The sequence below is a fragment of the Entelurus aequoreus genome, linkage group LG08 (assembly GCF_033978785.1).
Source record: "Entelurus aequoreus isolate RoL-2023_Sb linkage group LG08, RoL_Eaeq_v1.1, whole genome shotgun sequence".
Lineage (NCBI taxonomy): Eukaryota > Metazoa > Chordata > Actinopteri > Syngnathiformes > Syngnathidae > Entelurus > Entelurus aequoreus.
In genome coordinates, this window is record NC_084738.1 from 46,741,664 (window position 1) to 46,751,800 (window position 10,137).

The 10,137-nt window shown below is 40.1% G+C and overlaps 1 protein-coding gene across 4 annotated transcripts in view; it reads left to right on the forward strand.

Annotated features, from left to right (window-relative positions):
- Positions 1-9,868, forward strand: part of LOC133655962 (coiled-coil domain-containing protein 106-like) — a 33,980-nt gene extending 24,112 nt beyond the window's left edge. For 3 of the 4 annotated variants that reach the window (XM_062056643.1, XM_062056642.1, XM_062056641.1), the window contains 4 exons: positions 8,784-8,930; positions 8,996-9,190; positions 9,252-9,412; positions 9,544-9,868. In XM_062056643.1, the coding sequence (XP_061912627.1) occupies positions 8,784-8,930; positions 8,996-9,190; positions 9,252-9,412; positions 9,544-9,699 (659 nt within the window). In that variant the 3' untranslated portion in view covers positions 9,700-9,868. The remainder of the gene's footprint in view (positions 1-8,783; positions 8,931-8,995; positions 9,191-9,251; positions 9,413-9,543) is intronic. The other variant, XM_062056644.1, reaches the window with a different exon arrangement.
- The last annotated feature ends 269 nt before the right edge of the window (positions 9,869-10,137 follow it).

Here is a 10,137-nt window from a genome sequence, read left to right on the forward strand (position 1 = left end):
TGCTCCACGCTGAAGCGCTGACTACATGCGCTCTGAATACACACTGCTGATTGGCTGATAATGCTTTGTGTGTACCAATCAGATGGTTGTGTGGGTGGGACAATGCTGCGTGTGTACCAATCAGATGGTTGTGTGGGTGGGACAATGCTGCGTGCTGAGACAGAGGCAGAAGAGCGAAGCAGCTTGTTAAGACTTTAGCAGCTAAAGTCAGCTTTAGCTTAGAAACTCGTTCGGTACACCCCCGTGCCGAACCGAAAGCCCCGTACCGAAACGGTTCAATACAAAACACGTACCGTTACACCCCTAGCAGATACAAATGACACATTCATGTTTTTGTGTAATGATGACAACGTATGCTCGCGCGGACGATTGACTAGTTGATGGTTTTCTTTTCAAATGTTCGTTCATAGCCGTTGTGCTGCTATGATAGGCCATTTCCGCTCGACACAGTGTGCATACAACAACATTATTAGGCCGTTTATTGAAATACTCCCACACTTTTGACCACTTTTGGCATGCTTTTCCCCCCTCGCTCGCACCGCTCGCATCGTCTGCTTTGATAGTCTGCTTTGCGGTCCGCCATGACGGTAGTGTGACGTCAATATGCGACGCGTCGACGCACAAAAACGGCGTCGACGTATTTACGTAACCGATGACGTCGACTACGTCGACGCGTCGTTTCAGCCTTATGTACATTGTTGCATTTATCTTAGTCTTGTCAGGGTGGTGACCAAGAACCTGACGGTCACGCTATATTCTGTGGAGAGAGGAGAACCTAGTAAAAAGGCCTGTTGTGTAGGGGGGAAATGTCAGGTGACGACAATTTTAAGGGCCCACAGCCCGCTAGGGCCCACACATAGACCCCAGTAACCTCTATGACAAAATGATTCTGCATACACTGAACTATGATATTTATGCATACGAATGAATCCGAATTAAAACAAAACCACAAGTCATACAATATTCTAATTGTAATAATTTCAATAATTTTCCTGGCCCCTTCTTTTAAAGTCATTTGGTCTATCCTCACCGCGGTTCATTCTTCACATGATTCTTCCTCATCTGAAATTAAATCAGCGCGACTCAGGAGCGAACTCCAGCAGGCTTAGGATGTCCTCCAAAATGCACAAATCCAGACACCAAAAAAGAGTTGAGAACAATGCCAGTAGTAGGAGCAGTAGAGCAGTGGCCCAGGATACTAAAAACTTTTTTCTCAGAATGGTGAGAATAAAACGATTTAGGGTGGCTAAAATTGTCAGTAACATTACCCCTGATGGGGCACAGGCTGGACTCTTGAGCCTACGTTAGCTATCATCTGGCCGCACTACACTCTGGACAAGTCGTCAGTTCATTAAAAAAACAAAATGTCACCAGTTAGTTAATTGTCGAGCAACGTGTCACTGTATGTTACACACATATCACTGTCGGAAAGTGCTCCAGTATGCGCCCATCAGAGGCTGTGTTGAATTGAAATATGACTCATTTAAGTTCAAGTCAGTAAGTAAGATTTACTCTGTAATTATTAAACATTATTATTAATAATGAATAATTACAGAGTAACTGAAAAATTACCTTCGTCAGATGCCCATAATTAATAACTAAAGTGAGCTACGTTATCATGATGTGTTTAATGTGGCCTTGTAAAGTGTGTTCCTCGTGTTGAATTTCAATAGGCTAAATACAAAAAAGTTAAAACTAATAATACATTATTTACAAAATACTATGACTTGTTAAGTGGTTAATCGTAAAAAAGGAAACACATTGGTTGTATTACACCAGGCATCAATTCAGTTCAGTTCAGTTTCAGTTTATTTCGAACATGCATACTATACAATGTAATGAATCACATATTTCCAGTTGTTTCATTACAGCATAACCGAAAAGGAGTAGGAAGAAGCAAAGTTTATTTAATCCTACCCCTTTTCATATCATAGCAATTTTATCCCATGTCCTTGTTCTCTGTAACAGAACAGTGAATAAATAATTAATTAATATACCATAGTAAGTAAACAAATAAGTACATAAATAATCATTATCTAAAAAAATAAAAAAAAGGTTCAAGATGTTCATCATAATTGTTTGTCTTTGAACTTTGTGAACACTTGTAGTTTGAACAGTCTCTTAAACTGGATCATATTAGTGCTTTGTTTGATTTCTTTGGTTAATCCATTCAATAATTTATTTCCACTTCACTTCCACTTTATTTGTATAGCACATTTAAACAACAAAAATGTTTCCAAAGTGCTGCACAACAATATTAAAAACAATATTCAAATAGTATCCTTAGCTCCACCAATGACTGAATAAAAACAAAAAATAAATAAATATAAAAGTAAATATGATTAAAAACGATTTTAAAGGGTAAAACCAATTAAAACAATAAATAGAATTCCAAATTTTTAAACACAGAGGACCACACAACTCACGTAGTGTTAAAAGCCAGAGAATAAAAGTGGGTCTTAAGACGAGACTTAAAACACTCCAATGTGGGAGCAGTTCAAACATGGAGGGGCAGAGTGTTCCAGAGCTTAGGGAATAAGGATATGTCCAGGGTGTACCCCGCCTTTCAGCCATGTGCAGCTGGGAAAGGCTCCAGCACCCCCCGTGACTCCATAAGGGACAAGCAGTAGAAAATGGATGGATGGATGGATATGCTAAAAGTTTTAAGTGTTGTATGCGCATACAAATGTTTTAAATAAGATTTTACTCTAAGGTTATACTTTCTAGTCTTTTCTTGAGAATAATTGTTGTACATTCTTGGGTAGCAGGTTATAGTTTGCTTTGTACATAATTTTAGCTGTTTGCAAATGCACCAAATTGTTGAATTTCAATATTTGTGATTCAATAAATAAAGGGTTCTCTATATCCAACATTATGTATTATTCTAATAGATTTTTTTTTGTAACACCGTTAGTGAATTAAGCGCACATTTGTAGTTTCTTCACAATAAATCAGATATTGTAACACTAGCGAGCAGTTGAGAACATGAAGTGATTTTTGGTCCAGATCATATTTTGCTTTATTGACGTGTTTATTGCTGCTTTATGTTGTATATTTTTTACCTGCGGTTTCTAATTCATTTTGTCATCTAATATTACACCCAAAAATGTGTTTTTATTTTACTCTTTCAATGTCTACTTCGTCTATTTGTGTTTGACTTTCCCTTCTACTGTAACCAAATAACAGTTATTTAGTTTTTCTGAGATTCAAAGATTGGTTGACAAAAACAGACTCTTTTTAATTTATTCATTTTTTCTATTATTTGTATTAGCTTCTGCGTGTTCTCTCCTGAACAAAACACAGTTGTATCATCTGCAAATAATACAAACTTCAAGTAATTTGTAACTTTACAAATGTCGTTTATATAAAGATTGAACAATTTTGGTCCAAGTATTGATCACTGAGATACGCCACAAAATATTTTCAGCTCTGTAGAAGTGTGTTCGCCTATCTTCACGTATTGCTTCCTGTTGGTTAAGTAGCTTCTAACCCAGTTCAAGACCAACTCTCTGATTCCATACCTTTCTAATTTGTTTATTAAGATATTCTGATTAATTTTGTCAAATGCTTTTGTTAAATCTATAAACACTGCAGCAGCTCATTTTTTGCTATCTATTGCATTGGGGATCTCTTCCGTTATTTCGATTAATGCCATTGATGTTGAGATGTTGGCTCTGTATCCGTATTGGTTGTTTGTGAGTGTTTGATTTTTATTTGTGAATATTAGAAACAGGTCTGTAGTTTGTAAACTGGTGTTTGGTACCAGTCTTATAAATCGGTACGACTTTTGCTATTTTCATTTTATCTGGGAATTTGCCTGTTTGAAATGATAGGTTGCTGATATATGTTAAAGGTTCTGAAATCTCTTTAATAACCTTTTTTTATCGTTTCCATATAAATTCTCTTACAATCAGTTGAGGTCTTGGATTTACATTTTTTCACAATATTATTTCCTATTTTGTCACACCTTCGAGGAACATAGTGTTGGAATTTCTGTCTATAGTGTCATTCAACTCCTGAGCTGATTCGGGATCTGGAATCTTTTTCTCCAGATTTGGTCCAATGTTCACAAAGTATTTATTGAAGCTTTCTACTACTTTGTTAATATTGCCATTTTTACATTTCCATCTGAGAAGTATTTATACAATGGGCAGCACGGTGGAAGAGGGGTTAGTGCGTCTGCCTCACAAAACGAAGGTCCTGAGTAGTCGTGAGTTCAATCCCGGCCTCTGGATCTTTCTGTGTGGAGTTTGCATGTTCTCCCTGTGACTGCGTGGGTTCCCTCCGGGTAATCCGGCTTCCTCCCACCTCCAAAGACATGCACCTGGGGATAGGTTGATTGGCAACACTAAATTGGCCCTAGTGTGTGAATGTTGTCTGTCTATTTGTGTTGGCCCTGCGATGAGGTGGCGACTTGTCCAGGGTGTACCCCGCCTTCCGCCCGATTGTAGCTGAAATAGGCTCCAGCGCCCCCCGCGACCCCGAAGGGAATAAGCGGTAGAAAATGGATGGATGGATGGGTATTTATACATAGATATAAACTCAGGCTATACATTGTGTCAATAAAGTAATCTATGGCCTTTGGTTTGTTATGGTTCAAGAGGTCAATGTTGAAGTCTCCACATAATTTTTTGACTGAGTAAAAGTTGCATTAATCCAGTTCTCAAACGAATCAATGTTTGACTTCGATAATCTACATGTACAACTGATCAGTACGTTTTTACTTTTTTCATGACATATTTCAATGGATATACATTCTAAGATATTATCAATAGCTAATTACATATTTCTTACTACTTTGTAGTTTAAGTTCTTCATCACATACACACCTACTCCCCCTCCGTTCTTGTTGGTTCTGTTGATATAATTTAGTTCATATCCTTCCAGATCAAAATCCTTTTTTTTTTTTAGCATCCATCTATGTTTCTGAGATAGCAATAACTTTGAAGGGTTCGTTGAATTGTTCCAAAAAATACTTCACGTTGTAATTTGCATACAAACTTCTGCTGTTTAAATGAATAATCAACAGTTTGTTGTCCATTTTAATGTTTCCGTTATATTGTTCATCTGTATAATAAAAACAATTATTCCTATTGTAATCTATGCTGCTGAAGATTTTTAGTTGCATACATTCCTGTTCAACAATTATGTGTTGCTTTCTGAATGTCTGTAAGTGTAGATGAATGTGCACCTGAGTGAAGATCATCTTGTTCGGTAATCCCTTGGAGCTTTGTAATTTTGTAGTCAATGTTTGCTTTCCGTCAGACTCCATTATCGTTGTAGTTGTAGTTGCTGGGAGTTCTGATATCTTTGTAATTTTGTAGTCAATGTTTGCTTTCCGTCAGACTCCATTATCGTTGTAGTTGTAGTTGCTGGGAGTTCTGATATTCGCCCAGATCCTTGATGTCTTTAATAACTAAGACTCTAGCTTGAGGACCTCCATTCAGCTTTATGTACAAACCCCGTTTCCATATGAGTTGGAAAATTGTGTTAGATGTTAATATAAACGGAATACAATGATTTGCAAATCATTTTCAACCCATATTCAGTTGAATATGCTACAAAGACAACATATTTGATGTTCAAACTAATAAACTTTTTTTTTTTTCTTTTTTTTTCAAATAATCATTAACTTTAGAATTTGATGCCAGCAACACGTGACAAAGAAGTTGGGAAAGGTGGCAATAAATACTGATAAAGTTGAGGAATGCTCATCAAACACTTATTTGGAACATCCCACAGGTGAACAGGCAAATTGGGAACAGGTGGGTGCCATGATTGGGTATAAAAGTAGATTCCATGAAATGCTCAGTCATTCACAAACAAGGATGGGGCAAGGGTCACCACGTTGTCAACAAATGCGTGAGCAAATTGTTGAACAGTTTAAGAAAAACCTTTCTCAACCACCTATTGCAAGGAATTTAGGGATTTCACCATCTACGGTCCGTAATATCATCAAAGGGTTCAGAGAATCTGGAGAAATCACTGCACGTAGGCAGCTAAGCCCGTGACCTTCGATCCCTCAGGCTGTACTGCATCAACAAGCGACATCAGTGTGTAAAGGATATCACCACATGGGCTCAGGAACACTTCAGAAACCTACTGTCAGTAACTACAGTTGGTCACTACATCTGTAAGTGCAAGTTAAAACTCTCCTATGCAAGGCAAAAACCGTTTATCAACAACACCCAGAAAAGCTGTCTGCTTCGCTGGGCCTGAGCTCATCTAAGATGGACTGATACAAAGTGGAAAAGTGTTCTGTGGTCTGACGAGTCCACATTTCAAATTGGTTTTGGAAACTAGACGTCGTGTCCTCCGGACCAAAGAGGAAAAGAACCATCCGGATTGTTATAGGCGCAAAGTGTAAAAGCCAGCATCTGTGATGGTATGGGGGTGTATTAGTGCCCAAGACATGGGTAACTTACACATCTGTGAAGGCGCCATTAATGCTGAAAGGTACATACAGGTTTTGGAGCAACATATGTTGCCATCCAAGCAACGTTACCATGGACGCCCCTGCTTATTTCAGCAAGACAATGCCAAGCCACGTGTTACATCAACGTGGCTTCATAGTAAAAGAGTGCGGGTACTAGACTGGCCTGCCTGTAGTCCAGACCTGTCTCCCATTGAAAATGTGTGGCGCATTATGAAGCCTAAAATACCACAACGGAGACCCCCGTTGAACAACTTAAGCTGTACATCAAGCAAGAATGGGAAAGAATTCCACCTGAGAAGCTTCAAAAATGTGTCTCCTCAGTTCCCAAACGTTTACTGAGTGTTGTTAAAAGGAAAGGCCATGTAACACAGTGGTGAACATGCCCTTTCCCAACTACTTTGGCATGTGTTGCAGCCATGAAATTCTAAGTTAATTATTATTTGCAAAAAAAATAAAGTTTGAGTTTGAACATCAAATATCTTGTCTTTGTAGTGCATTAAATTGAATATGGGTTGAAAAGGATTTGCAAATCATTGTATTCCGTTTGCATTTACATCCAACACAATTTCCCAACTCATATGGAAACGGGGTTTGTAGGTTTTGCAGTTAGAGCTCCAAGTTCCTTGAATTTCCCCCCGTTTCCTCAAGTCGCGTGTTTTCTTGGAAATTTCAGCGTTGCGTTTAGTGCGATGCTCGTTCACGTACTTATTTGTGCCCTTCAGCTTTTTTCCCTGTGGCAGCAATGCTATTTTGGATTTCCTATTTGCGAGCTTAACAATGGTGACTGGTGTGATGTTGTTGCCTCTTCCATTCAGTGAAATGCACGCATCAATGGTGTTAATATCCGCATCAATGGTGATAATATCCACATCAATTCCCTTTGATTGCAGAAAGTTGACAACTTGTTTCTCTGTTGAAGCAGTGTCCATGTCATCTGGTCCTCTTGTTATCAACTGCTCTTGCATAGGATCAAGAGTTGATGCGTAGCCCTGCAATGATGATGTCATTCTGTCGTGTAAACTGATCCATTTCCTCTTTGAAGTTTTCTAAAACAGTGATATTGCCCAGATTGGTGATACCTTGTTGTGTGGCATTTGGTTTGTTGTCTCAATGCAGCCATCTCCCTGAAGTTCTTCAAATCAGTGTTATCTTGTTGTATGGCATGCAACTGTTGGCCCACTGCTGCTATCTCCATTTTAATGTTCTCCACAACACTGCTGTTGCCCCAATGGCTGTCGTCTTGCTGCTTGGCATTTGACTCTTGGCGGTGCAATGTTGCATTCTCCTCTTTCAGCTTCTCCACCTCCTGTTTGAATGCATTGTTTTCTTCATAGAAAATCTTCATTTCTTCTCTGAACTTTCTAAATTCCATCATATCTCTACGATATTTTTTTCTGTCTTTGATAATCTGTTGTTGGATATCTGCAACATCTTTTTGTACACAGTTAATCATCCGTTCCTGGAGAGTGTCGACATTGCTTTGTGTCTTATTTGTATTGTTTTGTAGAGTTCCTACTAACTCTTAAGTCAGATTCCACCCATGATAGAGGTGTATTGCCCCGTTGACGGCCTCTTGTCATGCTCATGGTTGCTCAGTGAAGCTGTTGGTGTTGTTAGCTTCTGCGGCAAGCGGTGGCTCTATGGGTTTTTTGTTTTTGTTTGTTTTTTTCTCTTTCACTTATTTTGCACCAGCCAGAGCTGTGTCAGCCTTTCTTGTAAATCACTTGTGTGGTCAGAAGCGTTTAAAATATGTCCAACTCCTTCGGTTTTGTTGTTTAGCTTTGGGTTGCTAGGCAACGGCTTAGTTAGCCCCCGGCTTTGCTGCACTTTCGGTTCTTCGCGAATCTGTGCCTCCCGCTGGGCAGAGTTGAAGTCGAATATGTTAGCAAGCTGTCCTGTTGCTGTGATCACAATCAGTAGTCTGGAAATTACAGTTTTTTTGGTCAAAACCGTAGTGTCGGGAGCGGAGCTCTTTTAGTTTACGTCCTCCCTCGGAAATAGGAACGCATCGTCAAGAAAAACGGGAACATTGAAGGTGGCGATGAATGGGGTAGAGGGGCCTACACTGATATTCTTTCAGGGGGTCCAGAATTCCTAGCAACGGCCCTGATTTGTCATAATGGAGGTGATTGATATTAGCTTCTGGGAATGGCTATACAATGTGTATGGAGACAGATAGTTATATGTTAGCTGCTTGTCAGCCAGAAGATTAAAAATAAATAGTGTCAGCCAGAGGGGTTGGTGTTTGTCATCATTAATGGCGATCACTTACTTATTGATTGGTCACTGATCGATCGACACATCCCCAGTGAAATGTCCTTAGCGGTCATGGGTCGTTCGTTTCCAGACTGGTGCGGTAATGCCCAGCGTGGTGTGAAGGTCCAGCCTGCCGGCCCTCCCAGCCCACCCTCTTCCATGACTACCAGGTCCGGAATGACCCTAAAGCGCCTGCAGGGACCCGGATGTCGCACCCGCCACGGAGCCGCTGTCCCTGGTGAGGAAGGTCCTAAAAACAAAAACAAGTTTGAAGTTTAACTTGTGATCTTCTCACCCCTCCAGCCACAGTCAAACAGGAGTTTCACCTGGAGGAAGACAACTACTATACTGACCAAGAGTACCTGGAAGAGGAGGAGGAAGGGGCAGACTCCTCGGTGGAGGCGGGGTCAAAGAAAAAAGGCAGAGGACGCACGGGGGAGCCCAGGATGAAGATGAGGAGGATCTTCCGCATCACCCACGGGAGGGAGAGACAGCGAGGTGAGTCATGTGATCACAACTTCACCACTTAAAACGACCAAACCTCTGCCGCCTCCCCTAGTCAAAGACCCAGACGGTGTTTTGATCCGCTACAAGAAGATCCTGACTACATACCAGCGCGTCAGGAGCATGTCCAGAGCCTTTCAGATTCACGGAGTTGACCGAAACACCATGGCCTCCACTTCCCCAATCGCTGAGGTCCTGCTGGTGGCGCCAGAGAAGGTCCGAACTGCTTAATTTGTCTCTAGGAACTCCCATTTGTGTTCTTTTATTTTAGCTTATAGTTTAGCACCTCGAGCACCCGGTAAAATATGTAAGCTTTTGTATTCTCCATGTTTGGTTCTGTTGCACAGATGGAAGATGTGGGCGAGTTTGAGGCATCAAAGGAGAAGCTGCTGGATTACGCCAGACGCTGCTACAAAATCATGGACGAGCAGACGCACGCTAATGTCCAGACCATGAAGAAGACTCACAAGCTGCTGCCCATCTCCTATCGCTTCAGAAACTGAGCTTTTTTGTTTCAAGTCTAGATAGTTTATATTTTGTTCTACGATTTATGTTTGTTATGACATAATATGGCATTTTGTTGTTTGTAACTTCAGCAGTTGTTGAACTTCATTTGTTCATTTGCGTCTGGTGACCTAATTTTTTTGTACTTTGATAAATTTATTTTCTGAATTTCTTGAGGTTTGCACAATATGTTTTTCGGGAAAAAACATCAAATATGATGTGTTAAAGTTGGTCTTCGAGTTGAAATATTAAAAATGCATGCATAAAGGTGAATGCCTTTGCGTTGTGTATGCTGAGCACTGATACAGTACTAATAGACTATAGCGCCCTTTAGTGGATTAGGATAGTAGTACACTTAGACTTCCTTTTATTGTCATTCAAATTTGAACTCTACTGTAAATACATGATAAATGGGTTATACTTGTATAGCGCTTTTC